General features: G+C 43.9%; 1 protein-coding gene across 4 annotated transcripts in view; it reads left to right on the top strand.

The window, feature by feature from the left end:
• ST7L (suppression of tumorigenicity 7 like) overlaps positions 1-25,434 on the top strand; it is an 83,602-nt gene that overhangs the window by 45,600 nt on the left and 12,568 nt on the right. For all 4 annotated transcript variants that reach the window (XM_033917537.1, XM_033917538.1, XM_033917536.1 and 1 more), the window contains exons 10-14: positions 152-224; positions 2,718-2,820; positions 12,593-12,743; positions 15,998-16,090; positions 17,949-18,088. In XM_033917537.1, the coding sequence (XP_033773428.1) occupies positions 152-224; positions 2,718-2,820; positions 12,593-12,743; positions 15,998-16,090; positions 17,949-18,088 (560 nt within the window). The remainder of the gene's footprint in view (positions 1-151; positions 225-2,717; positions 2,821-12,592; positions 12,744-15,997; positions 16,091-17,948; positions 18,089-25,434) is intronic.

The following is a 25,434-nucleotide window of genomic DNA, read 5'->3' as shown; positions in this document are numbered from 1 at the left end:
GCAGGAGGCCCCTAGAGTGGACATTGTCTCTTCATAGGCGTACGGCCTTCCCCCAAAAAAGGAAGAACTGAAACCTGTCATGACCCTAAAAGGAGGTGTAGCAGATGTCACTTAGAATCCAACGCTGTTGTCATTGTATTTTGTGTTGCAGATATTAGTCTTCCAAAATCGGCCGCAATATGTTATACAGCAGCACTGCTGAAAGCAAGAGCCGTTTCAGACAGGTTAGTAAACATAAGAACATAGAACAAAAGAAATGGCTTCGCCGGATCAGACTCTAGGTCCATCCAGTCCGGCGACCCGCACCCGCGGAGGCCAAGCCAGGTGTTCCCTGCTGAGAAACCTTGTTTACTTGTATTCCCCAATGTGATTTGCAAGAAGGTGTGCATCCAACTTGCTCTTGAATCCCAGAATGCTGGTCTCCATCACGACCTCCTCAGGGAGAGCGTTCCAAGCGTCCACCACTCGTTGTGTGAAACAGAACTTCCTAATATTTGTCCTGGGACTGGTGTCCCTCAGTTTCAGTCCATGACCTCTTGTCCGAGTCACATTTGACAATGTGAATAACGATGTTTCTTGCTCTATTTTGTCAAATCCTTTTAGTATTTTAAAAGTCTCTATCATGTCTCCGCTTCCTTTCAAATAAATTAATGAGTACTTCTTTTTTCCATCCACATTTTTTCCCTTGGTACCCTAATCTCCTATGGCTTTCAGTATCACCTCTATGCCGATGACTCACAGATCTTTCTCTCTCTCTCTCTCTCTACACCTGAAATCTCGACAGACGCTCAGGCCCGGGTCTCAGCCTGCCTGTCTGATATCACTACCTGGATGTCTCACCACTATCTAAAATTAAACATGGCCAAGACCGAGCCCCTTACCTTTCCCTTAAACGTGCCTCCCCTGTTCTCTATTTCTGTCGACTCACAACCTTGGGGCAATCTTTGATTCATCTCTTACCTTTTCTTCACAAATCCAGCAGACCACTAAAACCTGTCGTTCCATTCTCTAGTGGTTCCCAACCCTGTTCTGGAGGACCACCAGGCCAGTCGGGTTTTCAGGATAGCATTAATGAATATGCATAGAGCAGATTTGCATGCCTGGCACCTCCGTTATATGCAGATCTCTCTCATGCATATTCATTAGGGCTATCCTGAAAACCCAACTGGCCTGGTGGTCCTCCAGGAGAGGGTTGGGAACCATTGCTCTACAACATTGCCAATATCTGATCCTTTCTTTCCGAGTGCCCTCCTAAGTTCTTCATCACCACCTTCCAATAAACCATCTTTCGCCCCCTTCAATCAGTTCAGAAATCTACTGCACGCTTTATTATATTCCACCAATGTTGCTATGCTACACTAGCTCTCTCCTCAAGCCACTTTATTGACTCCTTACAGTTCAAACTCCTTGTACTGACCTACAAGTGTAGTCGCTCTGTGGCTCCTCATTGTCTTTCCTCTCTCATTTCTCCCTCCCCACCCCAGTGCTCTGCTCATCTCTGTCCCTTCTACTTTGCTCATACATAGTTCATAAAGGGGTTATTTCTCCTCATGGGCATCCTATTGTGTCTTTACAAGGAAACCTGTGGTAGTAACAGCTAAGTTATACGTAAAAGATACTACTGTACTGGCGCTATAATTCCTTGATCCATAGCAACTTAAGATGTCAGTCTCATCCTGTGGCTGACCTGGAAGCCTTCCCTCTGACGTCGGAACCACGGATGTGGCTTTACGAAGAGAAGTGTAGCTGGAAGGAGGGAAACGGCCAGAGAAGGTAGACACCCACAGGAGAGAGGAAGGGAGGCATGAATTTAGGATGCAGAACAGGGAGGGAAGGACGACGAGAGTCGCATTGGGACATGGAAGGGAGGAAGAGGGGGGCATGTTGGCACAGGAAAGGAGAACAGGGTCACGTTGGGACACAGAAAGAAGGGAGGGAGCACAAACTTTGGACAAAGGATGGAATGGAGGGAGGGAGCATGAACTTGGGACACAGAATGGAAAGAAGGAGGGGAGCATGAACTTGGGACATAGGATGGGAGTGAGGGAAAGAGATGCTGAGGTGGGAAGAGAATAGAAAGGGAGAGTTGTTTGGCATGGGTGTCTGAGAGGGAAAGAGAGAATGTGTACACGGAGAAATGAAGAAAGAGGTGAATTGTTGGGCATAGGGAGGGAGAGAGAAATATTCGACGTGGAAGAGGCGTGAGGTACAGATGCATGGGGAAGAGAGAAATAAGAGGGAGAAATGATGGATGTGGTGGTGGAGAGGGAACAGGATGGATGAAGAACGAAGTAAGTGTAAACCTCTTATCTTTTTTTTTCTATTTAAACTACAGTACTTTATTTTGAGGACTGATTCTTTAATGTTTGTTTTTATAGACCGTGTACTGTACAGGTTTCTGAGTTACATACAAATTCAACTTAAGAATGATTAAAAAAAAAAAAAAGATTTAAAAAAATGGAACTCGTTCTTAACCCGGGGACTGCCTATATATCACTTAGAATAGTAAGCTCTACTTTTTCATCCATCCAAATGACTTCTCAGATACCAGATCGATATGGACCCTGTGGTTCATGTGATTTTTGACAGTGATTGTATATTATTTAGTGAAGGATTATACATATACATATCAACTACTGTTAACATTCCTTCTTTTGAGTGCTTTTTGCACATATCTACGGCATGCTTCAGTTCTATTAATTTGTTTTTATTGGTAGGTTCTCCCCAGAAACAGCCTCAAAGCGAGGGCTGAGTCCGGCTGAAATGAATGCTGTGGAGGCCATTCACAGGGCTGTGGAATTCAATCCTCACGTTCCAAAGGTAAAAATTTCAAAAAAAGGTGCTTTTCTGTGTGGTACAGCTGCTGCCTCTATGGGATTAAATCTCAGGACAACTCACCTGATCTGTCTCGGTTACAAAATAAGTACGTGCATCTATGTAAATCGCTTTGAGTGTGGTTGTATAAGTGCAAAAAGTTGGCATTCAAGTCCCTTTCTCATTTACTGATGGTTTTTAACATTTTTTATTTTTCTGCCTTCTACAATCTATTGTGTTTTGCGTATTTAACCCACACCACAGGGCAGGAAATCAGCATTTATCAAAATAGTGTTTTGCATAGCCTTTTGTGTTTTCCAGGGGATATAAAGTCAAACCTCGGTTTGCGAGTAATGCGGTTTGCGAGTGTTTTGCAAGACGAGCAAAACATTCCCGCAAACCTTAACTCGCAAAATGAGCACTGTCCCGATAAATGAGCACCCCCCTGCCACGTTCGAACCGGCATCACACCCCCGCGAACGCCCCCCAAGAACTGGCATCGCACCCCTTTGCTGGAAGCGGCATCCTCCCGCCCACCCACCCAAACAAGCTCCTTACCCCATCTGCTGCGTGCCGGTGCCAGTTAAGGAAAGATCCCGCCTTTTGCCTGGGCTGGGCCTTGAGCATCTGCGCATGTTCAAGGCTTTCTGGCGGATTCTTTCCTTAGCTGGTCCACAAGCATCAACATTTTGTTCAATTTTTATTTTTTTTAGAAGGGTTAAAATGGCTCCCATTTGAAACGGTAGGATCCTTGCCTGGACTTATGCAAGCCTCTAAGACAGGGGTGTCAAAGTCCCCCCGCGAGGGCCGCAATCCAGTTGGGTTTTCAGGATTTCCCCAATGAATATGCATGAGATCTATTAGCATACAATGAAAGCAGTGCATGCAAATAGATCTCTTGCATATTCATTGGGGAAATCCTAAAAGCCTGACTGGATTGCGGCCCTCGAGGAGGAACTTTGACACCCCTGCTCTAGGAGGTGTAAATATAGTCAGTTGTAAGGGCTTCTACAGCCAAAAAGAAAGACCAATATGTCTTCAGGTGTCATTAGGTCGGTGAGTAGAGCAGATGGCATTTAATGAGCATCTGTGCTGGCCCCTCCTGCCTGTTGAAGAATATATTTTGCCAACTCATGCTATACTGATTTTTGACCTGTCAGAACTCAAAATGTGTTGGCCTTTCACTCCCTCCCCCAGTTGTCCTGCACAAATCCTTATGAATGTCTATGAATCAAACATCACAGTGAGTGCCAGATTCTCTTCCCTGAGCATCCTGTTTCGTCAAAACAGAAACTGTGTGTGTTCTGTTTCTCAAGCTAATTTTTGTACAGATTAGTCAAAGGCATGTTACTCTGGGACTAAATTGCCAGAGTGGATTTGTTTAACTGAGGGAGTGGTAGAAATCCTGGCTTTTTTCTTGTTTCACTTTAAAAAGGTTGGACACAGAGGCACGGCCTTGCAGTCTGGTGAAGCTGGAACCTATTAGAGGTGCATAGGAGCAAGATCAAATAAATCTTTATGCTCTGAGTTGCCCTTGTAGATATTCGGTTAATATTGATTGTGTCTGAGTTTCTCGTGATTATGTGGGATGAATAATGATCTAAAAGTACTGTAGACCTGAATGCCATCTGTAGGAGTAGAATTACTGGATTTTCTCAAGGGCATTTGCAAGATCTGTAGGTTTCAAGTATGCAACATTTTTGCTTGAAGGTGAAGTGCTTAAGCATGTGGTTATAAAGAATCTGGTAAAATTGTTTCTATCTGCAGGCCAATTTCCTGGTTTTCCATCTCCTGATCTCACTTGATGACATGCACTAGAGCAAACTTCTTGACGTTGCCTGAAAACACAAATTTCTTGCGCTTGGTTAGATTGATCTGTGTAAAGATGATTTGAGAAAATAGAGTGACATCATGCAATAAAATATGCATTTATATATAGTGTTTAATTGGGGGGGGGGGTAAAAAGGAACCATTTAATGCAACATTGGAAATGTGGAAATTTTATGCAAAAAGGAAATCATCCCAAGTCCTCTAAATTTTCTTCACACTTCTACCTCTAACCCTCTGTTGTAGTTCCTTCCTATTTCTCCTACTGTAAACCGCGTCGAGCTCTACGAACGTGAAGATGATGCGGTATATAAACCTAAGGATTAGATTAGATTAGATTTTATGCAAAATTGAATTTTCTTGTGAAAAAAACATCAGTGCTGTTTATGCCAGCCCAACCACTAGCTACAGATTTGAAATTCCATTCTAACACCAAACAAACCAAGAAAATATGAACATTTCTTTGTGAAATATTAATGCTGGCTTCCAAGATTGCTCTAATAAAATATTGGTGGGTTGCGGTGGTGTAGCCATGGGGAGGGGTGCCTTCCCCAAACCTGTGGCACCCCGTCAGACAGCTGCCAGGGACGCCAAAACCTGGCAGTACTCGAGCTGTGCCCTGCCTCCCTGTGTTGCTTAATTAACGCAGACGTCCGCTGTCTGCCTCCAATGCTGGAACTTCTCTCCCCTGCGGAGGGAGTCCTGGATTTGGCGGCTGGAGGCACATTGATGACGTCTGCATTACAGAAACAGCACCAAGAGACGGGGAGCAGCTCAGGCACTGCATTTTTTTGGGGGGCTGGCAGGGCTTTGGCATCCTCGCCAGCAAATGTATATGTAAAATTTTTAATTTGGAATTTGTTGTATTATTTTATTTTTTTTCTTTTCTATGTGCTTTCCTTAACTCACATATTTAGGGCTCCGTTTGCTAAGGTGTGTTGGGGCCTTAATGCGTGGAATAGCGCGCGCTAAATTGCCGCGTGCGTTAGACCTTAACGCCAGCATTGAGCTGGCGGCGTTCTTGAAGCGTACCGCGCGGCTTAGCGCACGGTAATTTCGTGCATGCACTAAAAACACTAGCGCACCTTAGTAAAAGAAGCCCTTAGGGTTTATGTGAACCGCTGAGAACTCTGAGTAAGATTCAGCGGTATATCAAATTTGAATAAACATAAACACATGGGGGAGGAATGTGTTGCTACCCCAGTCCAGCTCAGAGTCCCCCCCAAAAAAATTTGGAGGACTGGTGAGTTACCTTTCATATTCTTTGAGATTGAGCAGCCTCAAGCAAGACAATAACAGAACGTGGTCTGTTTTAGAGGTCTGCACGGGAACGGGGATCGTGGGAATCCCACGGGTCCTGCAGGAATCCCCCCTAACCCATAGGACTCCCATGGGGACCCCCTCTGGCCCACAGGACTCCCACGGGGATCCCCCTCTAGCCAACGGGACTCCCACGGGGATGGAAGGCTTTGGAAGCAGGGTTCGCCCATATAATATAATGGACACGTCAGCCTTAGTAAAAGGGGGGGGTTTATAAGTTAATTACCTAAACAGAAAACAAAAAAAAGGGTTCCACCAAAGAGATTCCACAAGGAAAACAGCAGCGCAAACACAAAAGAAACTGTGGAATTGATGATCCTGTCAGAAGTAATTGTTGCTTTTTATGGGGACGGGCGGGGATGGAGGCAATTCCTTACGGGGATGGGTGGGGATGGAGAGGATCCTGGCGGGGACGGGTGGGGATGGAGAGGATCCTGGCGGGGATGGGTGGGGACGGAGAGGATCCTGACGGGGATAGGTGGGATTTCTGTCCCCGTGCAACTCTCTAGTCTGTTTGTCTGTCGGGCACCCTTCCTGCCTGTCAAGTGTCAATTGCTATTTGCTGGGAAGAATTTCTGCCTTCCTGCATGACCGATCAAAAGCAGGGCATCTGAATGTCATATGTTGCAGACAGATTTTGTTTAGCTCTTGGCTTTGGGTGGGGTTAAGAAGATTGCAAAATGACTGTTATTATTTGATACCTTTAAAGGAGACCTCTGTGCTCCAGTTTCAAGGAGAGCTCATTGTTCATTAAGATGTTGACCCCCCCTCCCTCCCCGGCTGGCTGAATATTTGCTTATTCTTGAGGGCTCCGCTGCTGAGAAATTTCTATTCTGCGTTACATGAACATTGCATACAAAGTAGGCTTGTAAGTTGGAGAAGCACTGGGCAGTTCGAGGTTTTAGTTATGCGTTTACCGCTGTGTAGGAAGAAATTGCTTTTCAAATCATTGAAGCTCGTATGTAGCCAGCCATGTCCTTGTAGAGCTAACTGCATAACTTTGGTTAAATTTGTGCTGATGTTAGCTGAATATCCAATCTAAAGTTGACCAGACAGAGTTGTCCAATTAATCTGAGGACACGACACAAAGAGAAAGCAGGAATCGGTGTGAAGAGTAATCTTTATTAGGAGGCCTGACCTGGGATGTGGTTTGGCAAATGCCTGCTTCAGCCTGAGCTTCCTGGAGCTACACGTTGCTTTTGGCTAGCCAGAGGAAAACCACCGGCAGTGCTGCCTTTGCCAGATAAATTATATCTGGGCAACAGGTTCTCTGGACAAAATGTATCTGCTTAGCAGAGGTTGAAATTTCAGTCATCAAAATTTATCCAACTAATTCCAGAAAAACTAATTGGAAATGTCCTTTGAATGTTTTTAACCCTTTCAGGACCATAAGGATCGTAGGCCAATTTTTGTGGTTTTGACGACATTTTTATGGTAAAAAGGGCTTGCAGATGCCAAAAAATTGATTTTTTTTGTGAAATATCATTATTTTTATTTAAAAAAATCACACTTCTGGCTTATGGACAGTGTGGCAAGTGAATCTTCTCGTCAATCTAGCAACGACGCTAATGAATGAATGTCGGAACCAGTTTGTTTACATAAAGGTAGTATCATATGGAATCCGTACATATCAAATTTAGAACTGTAGACTATCCCAATCAAAATTTATAGGATTTTAAAGTTATGGGACAAATATGTCCCTTGGTCCTGAAAGGGCTACAGAGAGTGTTTTCTTCACTCTGTGGGTTGTGTTTTTTTTGGTTTTGGTTTTTTTTTCTGGAAATGAATTTTATGTGCATGAGATAGACCAGGAATGCCAGTAATCTCGGCTTACCTATTGAAATGACCTTGTTTGCCCTTGGTTCCTGTGCTGTAGTGCGCTCAAGATTCTGCGTTTTACTGATTTTTGTGTCCTTGTGCTGACATGATTTGACAGTGAAAATCCAAGGATTTTGAATCAAAGTAAAACACATCTTGGGCCGTGTATTCCTTTGCTGTCTTCAGCGAGCGAGTGGGTAAATTATGAACAAAAGCAATATTTTGAGCCATATACATGATGATTAAGCAACCAACTTTAAGGTCCTCCGTTCACAGAGGTACTTTCACTGTCAAAGTCCATGCAGGTTCTTAACTGAGCCGTTCCTAATTCACCTGTAAGGAAGGTCCTTCTTCCCTGCTGGTCTAAACTCTCATTTTCAGCTGCCGAATAGCTGAAGTCATCTCAGAGGTCAGATATTGGAGACCATTTTCCCACAGCGGATTCATGTGTGGGTGATCTCTGCTGTGTTTTAAAAAAGAGCTAATCGAATACCGCAAGGGAAGATTAAAAAGGATTAGTGAGCATATTATCCTTCAGTGTGCAGGCTTTAAGTACTGAGCTTAGAACTCAGCCAGGCAGCAAATGTGTCTTTACTAGACTCGGGGCATAGCCTCGGCTGCATTCCTTGAAGAATCTGAATGGGAAAAGTTAAGTCCCTAAACTGAATTAATAAATAATCTCGCAGATTGTGACATCTGCTAAAATAAAACCTGCAAATGGTTTTGTTCCTGTGCTTTGGGAGGCAGGAAGGAAGCAGAGCACGCGCTAAACTAAAAGTGAAATGGAACATCCTAAATCTGGTCTCAAGTAAACTCTTTGTTGGAAAACAATATTGCGCTTTCCTATGATACTGTTTTATTCGGAATGGCTATGAGGAAGAAAAGTCAAATATCGTCATAATAACAAACTTTTATTAGTCACGACAGGGGTTGCCATTCAACATATTACAATAATTGGAAAAATTACAAGAATCTTAATCACACATTTTGGTGGTATTCATTATGCCATATTTATAAGATGGAAAGAGCAATAGCGATACAAAAAGAGACTTTGTAAAGATATGGGGGCCATTGGCAAAGTATTGCGATGAATAGTCATCAGTTCTTTTCTTTTCCTTTTCTTTTCTTTCTTAACTGTATTTAGCACACTCGAGGGGGAGGGTGGAGTTGGGGGATAATTTTGCAAGATATGTTATATTATGGTATATAACGTGTATATTTTATTTTAGTTGAAAATGTGATGAAGGGTGGGTGGGTGGGGTTATTACACTATTAGATTTTATGTGTTAGATGTTATAGTGCTATATTGGAATTAATTGTATGGTGTATTTTTGTGCACTTGTTTTTTTGATTTGAAAATGAATAAAGAATTAAAAAAAAAAAAAAAGTGAAATAAAAAAAAAAACAGATTAGAGAGGGTATTGAATGGGACATATTATTGTAATATATTCTGAAGTCAATGTTACAGGTAGGATTTGGGGTGGGAGAGGGGGATGTTTCTGAACTTTACCGCAGAGAAGGTTGGAGGACTTTTTGAGGAACGGTTTGGGAAGGGTTGTTTTTTTTTGGGGGGGGAGGTTAGATTTATTTAAGGGGGAAAATAAATTCCAATTTCTGACACCTAATGATTATTGGCAAAAAAGTGTTTTAGATTTTAGCCTTGTAAATGAGAGTTGTAGTGATGGGGGGGTATGTTTATCTTCTGTTTTATTGAGTTAAATCATAAGAATGAACCATTTTGCGATGCTACTGTTCTAAAGAGTACAAGAAAAGAAGGATCTTTCCTTTGTAATGGGAAACATCACAGCTGATTGGGGAGCAATTTAGGCAGGCCCCCTTGCCATTCCCGAACATAAAATATTCCCTTTTGTTCTCCCAGTCAGTCCAGAAGAAATGAGTGGGTTATGCCTCTCAGCCAGCTGATGGAGACAAGAGGGCAAAAACTTGAGTCCTGCGCTATATAGGGCATTCAACTATTTGCTCTTCGGTATTCCGTGTCCATCAGATGGCGACAAGCCCAGTTGGAGAACTAGTCACTCAGTTGAGCCAGGTTGGTTTGAGGACATCCAGGGCACTGCAGAGCCAGCTCCTTTCTCAGGTGATACCTGGAGGAGTCCAGATCCTTCCCCTAATTTTTTAAATTTCATTTTACTTACTTATCACATGCGAGGTCTGACAATTAAGTTCATGAACTTGCCACTGTGCGCTTACGTTGGCAGCACTGTACAGCTCTCCCTCCGTATTCGCGGGGTTTAGGTGCAGAGCCGTCCCGCGAATAGGGACAAATCGCGAATAAGTTTTTGGGCCGGCTCTGACCCGCCTCCTTCCTGCATCCCCGGATCTTACCTGGTGGTCTAGCGGTAACGCAGGGCAGGAGCGAACTTCCTATGCTCCTGCCCCGTGCACAGCCGTCATCAAAATGGCTGCCATGAGTCTCGAGACTACAACGGGAACTCACGGCAGCCATTTTGATGACGGCTGTGCACGGGGCAGGCGCATAGAAAGATCGCTCCTGCCTTGCGTCACCGCTAGATCACCAGGTAAGGTCCACGGAGGATCGGGCAGCCTGCAAATAGAAGAAAAAAAAAATCGTGAATAATCGAATTCGCAAATAGGGAAACCATGAATATGGATGCGTTAGCATTTATTGCACGCTTTACTAAAAGGACCCTTAAATATTTTTTCTACAGCCCTCTAAGTACCTACAAATCTGAAATGTGGCCCTGTAAAGGGTTTGAGTTTGAGACCGCTGGTATAGATGCCTGGCAACTTCGTAGGTGGAGGTGCTTTCTATGATATCTCTTGAAGAGATTTATAGGGCTGTCACTTAGTCTTCATTAAGATTCCTTCTCTAAGCACTATAGATGGGATGTGTTAGCCTCTGGAGTGGGAGGCAGAGCAGTTCAGAAGGTGTGCTTTGTTAACGTCCCACTTCTGGATTGGTCTAGGTCACAGGGGTAGGCAGTTCCGGTCCTCGAGAGCCAGGTCAGGTTTCCAGGATAACCACAATGAGTATGTATGAGATGGATTTGCATGACTGCCTCCTTGAGATGCAAATCTATCTCATGCATATTTATTGTGGATATCCTGAAAACCTGACCCGGCTCCGGCTCTCGAGGACCGGAATTGTCTACCCCTGGTCTAGGAGATGAAAATTTTGATCTATCCAACTGGATCAGTCCAGAGTGCTGCCTTCGGGTTTTTGTTTGTTTGTTTAAGAGAGCTTGTGCGCATGTTTGTAAAAGGAGAGTGGCTGTTTTGGGGGGGGTCTCTCGGATAAGTGGTTCTATTATGTTTGCACCCTAGGTCCCCTCCTACCTTTTTTAACTTTTAAGACGAGTGTTTGAGATGTTTTCCTCCATGTGCTTTATTGGAGATATCAAAACATAAATGGCTGCATAGTACCTTTATATAGGGCAGGTCTTACAAGTCTTTATTTTCCTTCTCCGTCTGCTGGATGGGGGGTATAACTCATTTCTTCATTCTGGACTGGCCTAATAGGACTTGAGGAAAGAAAATTAGTAAGTAAAATCAAAAGATTTTTCCCTTATCTTGCTTTAGATGTGTCTTCACCCTTTCCTGTCCTAACCAGATGGAGAAAAGGCCTAGATCTCTCCTGATGGGAATCTGTTTCACTCCGTAGTGGTGGTAATGGAGCTGCTAGTGGGAATATGGCACTCATGTACCATTTCTCTGCTTTTGCTTTCTGTTCAACATTTCATTTTATGTAGGATCTGATAATAATTAGTTAATTTAGAGGAGGTTTTTTGGGAGGTGCTCATTGAAGTCTTTCCAAACTATATATTGCCTGCGTGGATGGAGTTCTTGTGCATGTTGAAAGCCGAAATACGTTAAATCCAGCTCTTCCCAGCATACTTATCCCAGCTGCTTGGGCAAGTTAATGGTTTCAGAGGTTTTAAATTGGATCTGACTGTAAACTTTTCATAGCTATACACCGTGATTGTATGAAACAGTTAGAAATGTACCCCTTATATAGTAGAATCTCAGCTATCTGGCACCCACAGGGATTGGTGGATACTGGATAACTGCTTTTCTGGTTAATTGAGAGTGTGTTAAAAACCTTGTCTAACACAGTCTCAATTTCCACTCCCCCCCTCCCGCCCCGAAGCACCAGCATGGCAGTGGTCCTGGGCCGTAAAACCCTCCCTCAAGCCCCAAAGTGGCAGAAGCAGGCGGTGTCCTGAGCTTCGAACCTCTTTGCTCCCTCCTTCTCTCCCTTCCTTACCCGAAACGTAGCCAGTCAGCAGGAGGCAGTCTCAAAACAGGCTGCTCGCGGCCAGCCCTGGCAAGGCCTTTCTTCTGATGCGTCGGAGGTGATGCATCAGTAGGAAGGTCCTGCCGGGGTTGGCCGTGAGCAGCCTGTTCTGAGCTCTGCCTCCTTCCGACAGGCTGCGCTTCGGGTAAGGAAGGGAGAGAGGGAGGGAGCGATGGGATTCTTGGCTCTGGATTGCCGCCTGCTTCTGCCACTAAGGAGCTTGAGGACGGGAGGAGAGCTTTATGGCTCATGACCGCTGCCGCGCTGGTGCTTTGGGGGCGGATGGGGGGTTCAACTCTCAGCTGCTTGGGGGCTTGAGGGAGGGAGGGGGGATTTGCAGCTCAGGATGCTGCTGCGCTGGTATTTTGGGTGGGGTTCATGGCTCAGGATTACTGCTGCTTGTAGTTCATCGGGGTTTGTGGCTCAGGACTGCCGGCTGGGTGAGAGTTCCAGGTAACCTAGACCCGGTTAACTGAGATTCTACTGTATATGTTTCTTAATTTTCTCTTCTTTTTAATTCCCATCTTCTTTGTGCAGTATTTACTAGAAATGAAAAGTTTGATCCTTCCGCCAGAGCACATCCTGAAGCGTGGGGACAGTGAGGCAGTGGCCTATGCCTTCTTCCATTTGCAGCACTGGAAGAGAGTGGAAGGAGCCCTGAATCTTTTATATTGTACCTGGGAAGGCAGTAAGTACTTTCCTTTATAGAAATTCATCTTATGAAAATGCTCTGCCTGTTAGTGCTACTTATTTTTCAGTTCCTTGAACTTTTGTTTGAATATTTTATTTAAAATGTTTACTTTTCCTGAACCAAATGAAAATGGACCTTTTTACTGAATTAACTTAATATATTGCTCAATTGTCTCTTGAGACTCGCGTTTCCTTCATCAGGTCTCATGTTGTGTTTCCTTTTGTCTGTGCAATTTAGCAGAACTGAAACACAAACTACATTGCTTTTTCTTTGTCATAAATTTAAATACAAATTAGCTGACATATGGTAGAGTTTTACCAGAAGAGCCCGTGAACTCCTCTTATTTCTGCTTTGTCACCTCTCCCAGTCTTCCCTGAACACGTTTCCCATCACAGCCTCAGCCCACACACAGCCCAACACTTGTGTTCTCTCTCGAACCACCATATCTTTCCCCTCAGTCCCTCCCTGTTCACAGCACACACACACACACTCACTCTCTCTGTGCTCCCTCCCTCCCCCACTCAGATACCCACGAGTCTGATTCTGATGCTGGTGAAGACAGGCTATATTCCTCCCTGGCTTCTCCAGTATGGCCCTAAACTAATGCCTGGGGTGGGATTCACGCAACAAACAGCTTACATCCTCTTGTACTATTATAGATTACTTTAAAGTTAGGACCAAAAAGTACCAGGTGGGGGGAGGCATGGGGATTTTTCTGCTACATCACTGACCTGGAGACTTTTACCATTTGCTTCAATGCAAGGAATATCTTCCATTAGCTCCATCCTTGTACTTTTTTTTTAAAATAAAATTTTATTAGCATTTTCATAAACATACATCTTATACATATATAACAGAAGCCAACATATATAATATTATATCTAATGCAATACAAAATATACTATGTAGCCATGCAATCATCCAAAATAAAGGGAAAAACATATTATAACTCAAAAATTAATAATAAAGAATTAAAACACGAATCTAGAACAGAAAAAAGTTACAGAGTCTAGAGTTTTATAGTAAGTTCCTAAGTCATCTAGCTGAGTCCATTTCATACTGAAACTAATTTCTTCATATTTCCTAATTATACACGAGTGATTCCACCATTTGTAAAAATTGAGATTAGAATTATCCTTCCAATTGCAGGCAAGATAATGGATAGCCAGAGCCATCATAGTGTCAGAACTTTTAGAGAATTTTGATGGGATCGAGAAACCTGGGTTCGAGGAGCACAAAATGATGGTTCTGTAAGAGATAGAAATGGCACTGTCCAAAAGGGTTATAGAAAATATTCTCGGCCAAATGCTTCACCAGAACAGGGGCACTCATAAAGGAGCAGTATAAGGGAACCAGGCTGAGATTTTGCACTTTTTATCATATTTAAAATAAATAAATAATGAGCACAAGGCCAAAGGAAGAAAGGTAAAAGTGGAGGGTGGCTGAAACCGAACAAGCAACCGCACTTGATTGTTTGAAAATAATTAGAGAAAGGTAAGTAAAGTTAAACTCATGAATAAAATAAATTAGACCTTTTTCCACCTACCAGTTTGGGTGAGAAGTGGAACTGCATGGCTATAACGCATATAAAGGCCGGAAACCAAAATACTGAAGAAAAGAGGAAGGAGCCTCATTATTTAAAAAGCACACAACACTGAGTTGGTGTCAGCTTGATGGGGAGAAGAAAGTTAGATCTCATTAAAGTGAAAATACATTATCCTATTGTACTATGGTCGCTGTTGGAGTCTGAGAAACAGACTCGAGTGGGCAGAGTGTGGAATTACTGTGTGTGGGAGACTGATTAAGATAGTAACAAATAATCCTGTGGAGAACAGTATTTGCAAGAAAATGTGGTGGAGAAAAAGTCTCACGAAATAACTTTCAACAACAGCATAAGGCAGCATTCAAACTATACTTTTCAAGCTGCTCATTATTCTTTATCGTCTCTCCAGACCAGCACAGAAACTGATGGGTAATAGCTCACCATGACCAGAAGGTGGAGACTGAGACACAAACTTTTGGCTGTGCAGTCCCAACTACAATCTGTGCTCAGTCTCCAGCAGGTGGAGGTGATAAGCCTGTGCAGTCTTCCCTGGTTTACTGTAGGGCTGTTGGATTTTGTCTAAATTGCCCTTCTTGTCTCCATTTGTGGTGCCGGATTGAGCTTGGAGGACTCTTTCAGGGGTCCGTCCAACCTTGGGGGTGCCACACTTGACGGGTCATATTCCTCTCCCAAATGTTTACCGTAGAGGTGCCTTAGCTGTAAGCCTTGCCACCGATACCAGCAAGGCATATAGCTTTGAGAACCAATGGGGTCTGTTCACTTGTAAGTTAGTTTCATTGCAAAAAAAAAAGTCCTGAGGCAGTGCCGGTCTGAAGGGAAACCTTCAATTGAGGTAAATTGATTTTAATTGCTAAACGGCACTTATCTTTTTTCTTGTAACGGTTTTTGCAATGGAGCCTGTGCTCGAAGTGAGAATCCTCGCCGGCTTCGGATGCCGGTGAGCAGGGTTCCCCTTTGCACGTGCACCGCAAGTCGGTAGAAGGCAGTGAGGAAGCCCGGGCTTCCCCTATCGCCCACATAGGGATTTCCCCAGCCGCCGACAGTCAGGGAAAGGAGGTTTTCCTTACCGCCGATAGTGCTGGGGACTCCCTTACCACTGCTGCTGGCTTGTTTTTAAGCGCTGCTCCTAGCTCTTGTGCATTCCAATAGGAGCCCGGAGCATTTCTTTTAGATGTTTCAGCACCATCTACTGGATTGACACCCTCAACCCTGAGGAAGGCTTTTTATTTGAAGCCGAAACATGGACTGTGTGGGGTCCAGCAGCAAAGAAAATGGACTTTTATATTTATACATGTGATATGTTTTAATGTACAGTATTTAATAAATCTCGTTGGTTCTAAGGCTGATGTGTTCAGTCCCTTCCTCACTTGCTTTCTTGAGACTGCCAGCTGGTGGGAATGAGGAAGGAGCAGATGACAACCTCCCTTGAAAGACCACTTATTTTCTTCTCGTTACTGGACTAGATTAGGATTCAGCATGCTGACTACTTAGCTGCATTTTTACTCTTTAAACAAGATGTTTGCATATGGAGTGCTGTGGCCTTCACCCATCTTTGTCAAATGCAAAACCTTTCTTTTAGCTGCAGATTGCATTCCTATTTGGCTTTCAGATTGATTGTAGGAAGAATGAAATAGAAATGTTTAATTTGAGCTTTTTCTCTCTCTCTCTTTTTTTTTTTTTACTTTAGCATTCAGAATAATTCCCTATCCATTAGAGAAGGGTCATCTCTTTTACCCCTATCCCAGTTGTACAGAGACTGCAGACAGAGAGCTTTTGCCTGGTAAGCACATTTTCTTAAGTCAAAATGCCACTCGCCTGCTTCTTCCCATTTTTGGGAAAAGGGACTCCTAAAATACAGGGGGAAGATTTTTAAAGAGGGTAAATCTTCAGTAGTCTGCCAGGGAACTTCACCTCCCTCTCTCCCCCCAGCCTGATAATTTTTCAAGGCCATACGGTCTCTAAATCAGCTGCTATAGGGGCATCACCAGGTACCTTAGTCTGGAAGACTTTCTTTGGGAAGATTAGCTATGCCTACTTCTACTACTCATTTCTATAGTGCTAATAGGCATACGCAGCACTGTACATCGAAACATAGAAGAGAGCGTCCCTGCTCCAAAGAGCTTACAATCTAGTCAAGACAGACAAACTGAACAGGAAGGTGCTCAGGTGGGGGAAATGACAGAGGGAATGATAAGACAGATATTGGTGCTCAGCAGGGGGGTAGGAGTTTGGAATTGAAAGAAGGGGGCTTAACACAGCAGAAATGCATCAACTCTTTTAACATAAGCTCCACTAGAGCAAGCAAGAAAAAGTATTAGGGCATCTCAAAAATCCCTCGTTTCTAGATGGGATGCAAATTAGAAACCAGATAAAAAGGTGCAGTGTTGTGTCGGAGGGGGGAGGGATGGGTCCCATTGTATAATGATTTAAGCAGTTTGGTTTTATTTTCATCTTACCAGTCACATCAGAAGAGGTTAAAATGGCTACATTAAATCTCCCCATCTCTCTCTCTCCCCCCCAGTTTGTTGGGCTGGAGCCCGGGAGGGACAGCTTATGTTACCTAATAACTAATGCCAAAGGTGCCAGTAAGTTAGTTGAACTCCTTTGGCATGGCAAGTGGGGAGGAAGGAGCTGGTGAGATGGCAGAAATTCCTGTTAAGAAAATTAGAGTAAAGAATCCAAGTTCCAGTTTTATTAACATAGTGATGATGGCAGATAAAGACCCGAACGGTCCATCCAGTCTGCCCAACCTGATTCAATTTAAATTTTTTCTTCTTAGCTATATCTGGGCAAGAATCCAAAGCTCTACCCGGTACTGTGCTTGGGTTCCATGTTTGATATACCACCCTTGAGGAACCTTTCAGAGTGGTTTATAATTATAGCATAGAATTAAAAAGAAAAATTAGAATTTAAATGGAAACTACATTTGTAGACGTGACAAGGGGAAAGTCGGTTACTACAGAGCAGACTCGCCTGCCGTGCCCCTGAGGCATCCCCCCAGCATGTAGATTTTCTGGAAAAGAAAAGAAACAGTTAGTGAAAAGCATCGTTAAAAAGAAAAGCTTTCAGGCCAGTTTTAAATTTCTCCAAAGATTGTTCTGAATGCAAACATGGGGGAAGGGTATTTCACAAGGAAGGGCCCACTGCCTTGAAAATTTGTGTCCTGGCAAAAGTCGTAACACATATGGAGGAAGGATATGGTAACCAGAGGTTAGCGTGACTGGGTTTAAAAAAAGGTTTGGACAAATTCCTGGAGGAAAAGTCCATAGTTGGCTTTTGAGACAGACATGGTGGAAGCCACTGCTTGCCCTGGAATGTTGGTTTTTGCCAGGTACTTATGACCTGGATTGGGCACTGTTGAAAATGGGCTAGGGGGCCATTGGTCTGACCCAGTTTGGCTGTTCTTATGCCAACTAACAAACCAATTTAAAAGTACTGTGTACAAATTAAATGATAGCAAGTTCATAGAAAAACTTGGGGTGGCTTAGACAGCTATTCAAAAGGAGCTTCAGTGGTTGCCCCGGTAATGCACATTTGTTCCTTTGGTTGCACATTTCTCTTGTTACTTGTAGACTGAGTTACTTAATGAAGAATGAAAAGTTAATAGCTTTCTGTTTTGGGATTTTTTTTCTTTACAGCATTCCATGAGGTCTCAGTATACCCCAAGAAGGAACTACCATTTTTCATCCACTTCACGGCTGGGTTGTGTTCCTTTACAGCAATGCTGGCTCTCCTCACACACCAGTTCCCAGAACTCATGGGCGTCTTTGTGAAAGCTGTAAGTATAGCCCCAAGGAGCCTCTCGGAATACAGAGCACCAGCCGAGTATGTAAGCCAAAGAGCTTCAGGATCAAGTCATAGCCAATTACTGTTGTGTTTTTATACCCCGTTGAGCCAAATAAATTCAAATCCATGCTGTACTATAAGGAACAAAATGGATTTGGGATTTAGCTCACAACTTTTTTCTATTTACTATTACTACTATTAATTACTTCTATGGCGCAACCAGAAGCACGCAGCGCTGTACAGAGTCACAAAGAAGAATAAAACAGTCCCTGCTCAAAAGAGCTTACAATACAAACAGCCAAGTCAGACAAACAGGATGCCATGGATACAGTTAAGGGGAAGGGTTAATCTGCTGGCTGGGTTGGAGGGAAGAGGGGAGTACGGGACAATCATGCCATTGTGACATCACTGATGAGGCTGGCTCTTATTGGTGAAATGAGGCATATTATGATATCACAATCTCAGCTCTACTTCTCAAAGACTGAAACTCTTCACACTACTACTATGAATTATTTCTATAGTGCTACCAGACGCACGCAGCGCTGTTCAGAGTCACAAAGAAGACAGTCCCTGCTCAAAAGAGCTTACAATCCAAACAGCCAAGACAGACAAACAGGATGTCATGGATACAGTTAAGGGGAAGGGTTAATCAGCTGGCTGGGTTGGAGGGCAGAGAAATAAGGTTAAGGATTGACGTCTGTATCAAAAAGGTGGGTTGGAGGGCAGAGGGGAGTACAGGACAATCATGCCATTGTGACATCACTGATTAGGCTGGCTCTTATTGGTGGAATAAGGCATTATGACATCACAACCTCAACTCTGCTTCCTAAAGACTGAAACTCTTCACACTACTACTATGAATTATTTCTATAGCGCTACCAGACGCACGCAGCGCTGTACAGAGTTACAAAGAAGACAGTCCCTGCTCTAAACAGCCAAGACAGATAAACAGGATGTCATGGATACAGTTAAGGGGAACGGTTAATCAGCTGGCTGGGTTGGAGGGCAGAGAAATAAGGTTAAGGAATGACGTCTATATCAAAAAGGTGGCTTTTCAGTCTGCTTTTAACCAAGGGAAGGGGCTTGACGGACAAATTCGGGTAATTTATTCCAGACATAGGGGGCAGCTAGTTGAAAGTTATGAAGTCTGGAATTGGCAGTGGAGGAGAAGGGTAAAGGCAGCTTATCTGAGAAACGGAGCTCAAAGCAAGTAACATTCGGGTGTATTAGGAAGAAGCATCTATAATTTGGTTACTGATGTTGGATGTTTTCTGTTATGGCTCACTGTAGACCTGTTTTGCATTGTTCAGTGTTTGGGATATAATCACGATGTCTGCATCGTCCTTCTTGCACAAGCTGCCATGTCATCTGGAGAGAATAGGCTTTAGGAGAAATCCACCCAGGGCTTTTCAGTTTCCAGCCTCTGTGTCAACCAGAGAAGAAAAATGCAATATAAAAATACACATATTTAGGAAGTCAGGTAACAGTCCCCAAAATACATGAATATAAATAGACCTTTATTTTTGCCAGTGAATCTAGCTGTGGCAGGCCTGAAAGTGGGCCCCCCTGTCCTCTCGGTGCTGCTAATCTTTTTGTGGAAAAATGCAGTTTGGACATGCCAATGATAAATTTCTGTGCAGCGCATAATTGGCTGACTGCAGAGTAACCGGGACTCTTAACTATCTGCTTGATTGATTCTGTGAGGACTGTGGTAACAGAATTGTATGATTTCCAGAAAGAGATAAAGTGGATTAAATGTTATGTTAATGGGGAAGAATCTTGGGCTGGAGACTTTGTTACTTGGTGGTTTCAATCAAGGATATGCTGCTTTGCATGTTGAATCTTAAGTGGGCTCCTTGCCTTACAAGAGCATAGGGTAGAGCTGATCTAGCCGCTGGTCTCCTGAACATGCTTCACTGCAGGTGTGTCCATGCAAGGCTCCCAGGTGATTCCCAGTTACCTTAGGCTAGGCTACATGGGCTTTCGTAAGAGAGTATTATGAGTCCATGTGTGTAGTGGGCTCAGCGGGTCCTGGATCAGTGTTTCTCAACTCGGTCCTGGAGTACCCCCTTGCCAGTCAGGTTTTCAGGATTGAATTTGCATAAACTTGATTTGCATACACGGCCTCCATTATATGCAAATGTCTTTCATGCATATACATTGTGGATATTTTGAAAACCTGACTGGCAAGGGGGGTTCTCCAGGACTGAGTTGAGAAACGCTGTCCTAGATGACATGGATTTGCCCGTTGACTCCATGTACAGAACTCCAGATGGAAAGGCTAGCCTGCTACTGCCAGCTCTACACAGATGTTTATGTTGACCTTTGCCCTACCAAGTCACCGGAAAAAAGCTCAAGCTCCCAAAAACAAGACCCCTTTAGGGCACTTGAAGATGAGTGACTGGGGCCCATACTGAGTGGTGGGCACAGCCCTGGCCACCTTGTTGACTGAATGGACCATGAGGGTCTTTTTCTGCTGTCAATTACTGTGTGCACACCGGAGCTTCCAAAGCATAAACTATATTTCACGTCTTCTGGGTTCTCTTTAGACTAGGAGAATGGCATGTGGGTTATACATTAAACTGGGTGAGGGGCAAAGAGCCTGGCTACAAGGGGAGGCTGAGTTGGCAGGAAAAAGAAAGCCGAGTGGAGTAGAAAGAAGAGTGTGTTTTTTTTCTCAGTTCAGTCCCTGGGATTTATAATATACAGAACCTTCCAAATAATATTTTTAGAGGCCAGTACGTACCGCAAAAGTGCGCTTTGCTAAGCCGAGGTAAGTCCAGAAAGGCTTAATTCCATGTCTTGCAGGAACCTAATGATGTGCAAACTTAAAATGCGCAGAACTTGCATGTTAATCAGGGAAACTGGTTAGTCGTCTGCGCACAAAAAGATTGGCTAAGTGCAGCTTCTTGTGAACGTCTCCCCAAAAAAACGAAAGTGCAGACACACGGCGCCTCTTTTTCTGCTGAGAACTATTAGCCTCACAAATGCGTCTTGCTCATAAAATTTTTGCAAGGCTGATATGCACAGAAGAATAGGAGTTAGTGTACTCGCACCATTTTTTCCGACATGCGCACAGGATCTCTATCTGCAGAAATTAGTCATGCCGTATTTACCTACATAGCCCCACTATCTATAATAATAAAACCCTAGCGCGCGCGCATGCGCTGTTGAACATTCGTGAGTCCTAGTAGCGTGAGGTGTGCTTCTGTGTCGCTCCTCACGGCGCCTGCGCTAGCTGGAGGCGCGTGTCCCAGGGACTCCTCCCTCCCGCTGCCGCTGCTCTTCAAAGTGGCCTGCTGAGGTTCGCCAGCCGCTGTAGCAAACCTCGCAGGCCGTTCTCCACCTTCCCGACATGGTGATGAAGGAGTCGGGGTTGCCGCTGCCGCCACTCTCGGTCTTCCTGCAGCCCCGCCCACCGCCATGAAGGAGGAGATCTGGGCTGAGAGGTGAACGATGCAGCCGCAGCTCCAGTTCAAGGAATGGAGGGAGGGTAAGAATGGGAGGGGGTGTGGAAACCGAAGGGGGCCATGGGGCAGGCAGGCAGGCATTGCATAACAGGGGACCAGGAAGAGAGGGAAAGGGGGCTGCTTTGGGGGGAGGGGGGCAGACAGCAATCATCAGGGGGGAACAGAAGGGGGCCACGGAGCACGCAGGCATGACACAACAGGGGGAGAGGGAAAGGGGTGTGCTGGGGGGCAGAAAACAATCATGCTTTGTTCTGGGAAGGGGGGAGACAGAAGGGGGCCACGGAGAGACAGGCATGGTACAACAGAGAAATACAGGTAGGCAGGGGGGCCAGGAAGAGACACAGACAGAATGAATGACAGACAGACAGCATCCAAGGAGAGAGAGAGGCAAAGAAAAAAACCCAGACAGACATCTGCTCTAGCGCCCGTTAATGTAACGGGCTTAAAGACTAGTTGTGGAATAATTTGCCTGAGACTGTTCGTGGGGAAAGGAGCTTAAGGAAATGTAAGGTTTTATTGAAAACCTATTTCTTTGAGCTGGCCTTTTAATTTTGCACTCCGGTGGGGTTTCAAGGATCCACCATTGCAGAGGAAGTCATTGGTGCTTTTGTTTATGTCTGGAGAAATAGTTATATCAGTATCTGTTTGTTTGTTTTTTAAATTTTGCATGAAAGGACTTTGAGTGTGTTTGAATGTTTGTTTGTGCTTTTTTCTTCTTTACATGGAGTTCTTTATTTTTCATTTTAATATAATATTGTACATTGTATAATATTTTAATTGCAAATGAAGACAAAACTGGTGGTTACATTTCAAAAACTGGTATAAATCCTGTCTGCTAATCCTTCTACTCTGCCCAGCACATGGCAAAAAAACTTTATTGTGCTCTGCACGTGCCAAAAGTCAGTGTTTCCTTCTCTTTACTGCATGGAATTCTTCAACGCGCTCGTTATCATACGTTGTAATGGGGTGTGCAGCCATGCCTTCTGCATAAGCTGGCACCCATGCTTAACCCTTTCCTGCTTTGTGTGGCCATGAACTTGCTTGTAAAAACCCCTTGGTAACCATGCATTTAGGCTCATGGCAGCTTTCTGTACGAGATCCCAAGAACTGCTTCTGATTGCTCTCCCACCCCAAATTCCTCTAAAAGCCCTCCAGTATTTCTGAATTTTCACTTTTGTTAGCTCTGTAAGCAATCTGTTAGCTTCTGAAAAAAGATAGAATTCTTTCACCTTTGGGAAGCTGTCTGTCCTTCAAGCATAACATGAAAACGGGGTTCGCTAGTGCTAGAACTCTCTCACGTCTAAAGAGCTCTCCTTCTGCATTGCATTGGAACATGTAAATTGAACGTCTTGACTTGATCCTCAAGAATAAAAGATCAGCTAATTTTTAATTGCTGCTTGGCAACTTGCACTGAAATTCAAAGTTATACAACTCCAAGAGAAAATATTTTCCTTATTTAAACATTATATTCGCCATGATTTATGACTTCTTATAAGCCCACTTTTGGAGCCTATTAGCAGGGAAGAGGAGGAGCCTGAGCTGTGTGCCACCTCTAGCAAATCGAGGAGTGGGAAGGTTGCCTGCTTCTAATTTAGGTTACAATTGGTAGTATGTGCCTTCCCTCATTTTTCGGACCTAAAATCAGTTTTCGCATACTTTGCCACTGCACGATGTTCGGGATGTGTTCCTGCTTAACTGAATAATCATTCTCTATTGACAGACAGTCATTCTCTTTATTTTCAGGGAACCTTGGGAAGCTCCCAGGCATGTGTGGGAATTCACGCTAGCGGCGATGGTGGCGTGCATCTCCCCCAGCTCAAGAGTAACTTTTCTGTTTGTCCGAACATTTTCGCTTTAGTTCCCTGTCCCTGAAAAATTAAAGAAACAAAACTGTTTAATAAAATAGCATAAATGCAATGACCCCGGTGGAATACCGTCATGGCTGCTCCTTCCCCCACAGAGCTCCACTCCCTGGCCCAGCAGGATAAAACAGTAAACATGAAATAAAACAGATTTGCAAGCAGTGCAACAAAAGGAGGTGAATTGGCACTGCAAGCCACAAGAAAAGCATGGAATGCAGCCTCCTGGAACCCGTCCCCACAGTGGGGGCGCATCACTGCTATCTGATTCATGCTCTGCACTTGCACTCTGCACTGCCGAAATAAAAAGGGATCCGTCCGAATGCACTGCTGCTCTAATTATGGTTCTGCTCAAAGACACCTTTGCCCTATACACCCAAGAGATATAATTGGCCTTCTCGTACTCGACGTTCATCGACTGCCCACCAGCTGGCTCTGCCTGCTCTTGATTTGCTGCCTTTTTTTGCAGCAGTTCCTCGCCTGTGGAATTCTCTGCCAGTTTTGATTCGTTCAGAGTTATCCTTTGTAAAATTCAGATCAATGGTGAAGACGCATCTTTTTGGTTTAGCATTCTTATGAGAAAGATTGGTGTATTGAGATCCTATAGTTTTGGACAACTATTTAAACAAAATGATTTGCCTTTTTAGTTTATTTAGATTTAATTAATTGTTTTTATTTTACTATTGTGCTTTTTTTCTTGTCTTTTTTTTTTTTCTTTCCTATTTTACATGGCGTTCCTTTCTTTTCTTGTTTTTTAAAAAATATATTTTGTACACCGAAGTACGTTTAAAACTTATAATAAGCATAAACGTTGAGTCGGGCAGATGGCTGTGTTTCCTGCTGCTCCCCCCTCCCAAAATAAATGCCCAGGTAATGTGAAAATATAGTGGACCTATGCCAGCATGACATGCTGAGTCTTATGCTTATTTTTCCTGCTCAATACTACCTGCTCCTGGACCTACATCTCTCCATGTAGATCAAGAGTGTCAAAGTCCCTCCTTGAGGGCCGCAATCCAGTCGGGTTTTCAGGATTTCCCCAATGAATATGCATGAGATCTATTAGCATACAATGAAAGCAGTGCATGCTAATAGATCTCGTGCATATTCATTGGGGAAATCCTGCAAACCCGACTGGATTGCGGCCCTCAAGGAGGGACTTTGACACCCCTGATGTAGATAAATAGAAGTGGGTTTTCTCCGATACTGACGAGTCCAAGGGGATCCTCAACCTTTATATACACCATCCTGGAGTGCATTCCATTGGGGAAGAAGATAGCCTTTCAGAGAACATAAGAATTGCCGCTGCTGGGTCAGACCAGTGGTCTGATAATCTACAGCCAAAAAGTCTTTCCATCTTAAGTATACCTGCTGTACACATTTCTGCATGGCCGACAACCAGGAGCCCTTTCGGTGTTCTAGAATAGTCAATTTCCATGTCTCACAATCTGGATTAAAGATTTCTTTAACACTGTCATCTGACAGCAGTTTCAGTTTATCATGAAAGGCAGATAGAAGATTTGCATCTGTTCATCTCCAGATTTATGCAATATCATCCTGACACGCCTTGTGATCTTGTCAGTGGCGAAGTTAGGAGAGGCCTGGGGAGGGGCAGGGGGTTGGACCGCTTTGGGCTCTATGTTGGGGGGGCAGAGGAAGGCTACTAAAATGGTGTGTGGTCTTCCTGATAAGGCGTATGGGGACAGATTAAAAGATCTCAATTTGTATACTTTGGAGGAAAGGCGGGAGAGGGGAGATATGATAGAGTCGTTTAAATACCTACGTAATGTAAATGCGTATGAGTTGAGTCTCTTTCATTTGAAAGGAAGCTCTGCAATGAGGGGGCATAGGATGAAGTTAAGTGGTGATAGGCTCCGGAGTAATCTAAGGATACTTTTTTATGGAAAGGGTGGTAGATGCATGGAACAGTCTCCGGAAAAGGTGGTGGAGACAGAGACTGTGTCTGAATTCAAAAGGGCCTGGGATAGGCACATGGGATGTCTCAGAGAGAG

The sequence above is a fragment of the Geotrypetes seraphini genome, chromosome 13 (genome assembly GCF_902459505.1).
Source record: "Geotrypetes seraphini chromosome 13, aGeoSer1.1, whole genome shotgun sequence".
Taxonomy (NCBI): Eukaryota; Metazoa; Chordata; class Amphibia; order Gymnophiona; family Dermophiidae; genus Geotrypetes; species Geotrypetes seraphini.
The sequence above is the reverse complement of the archived record's forward strand: the minus strand, read 5'-3'. Positions and strand labels throughout refer to the sequence as shown.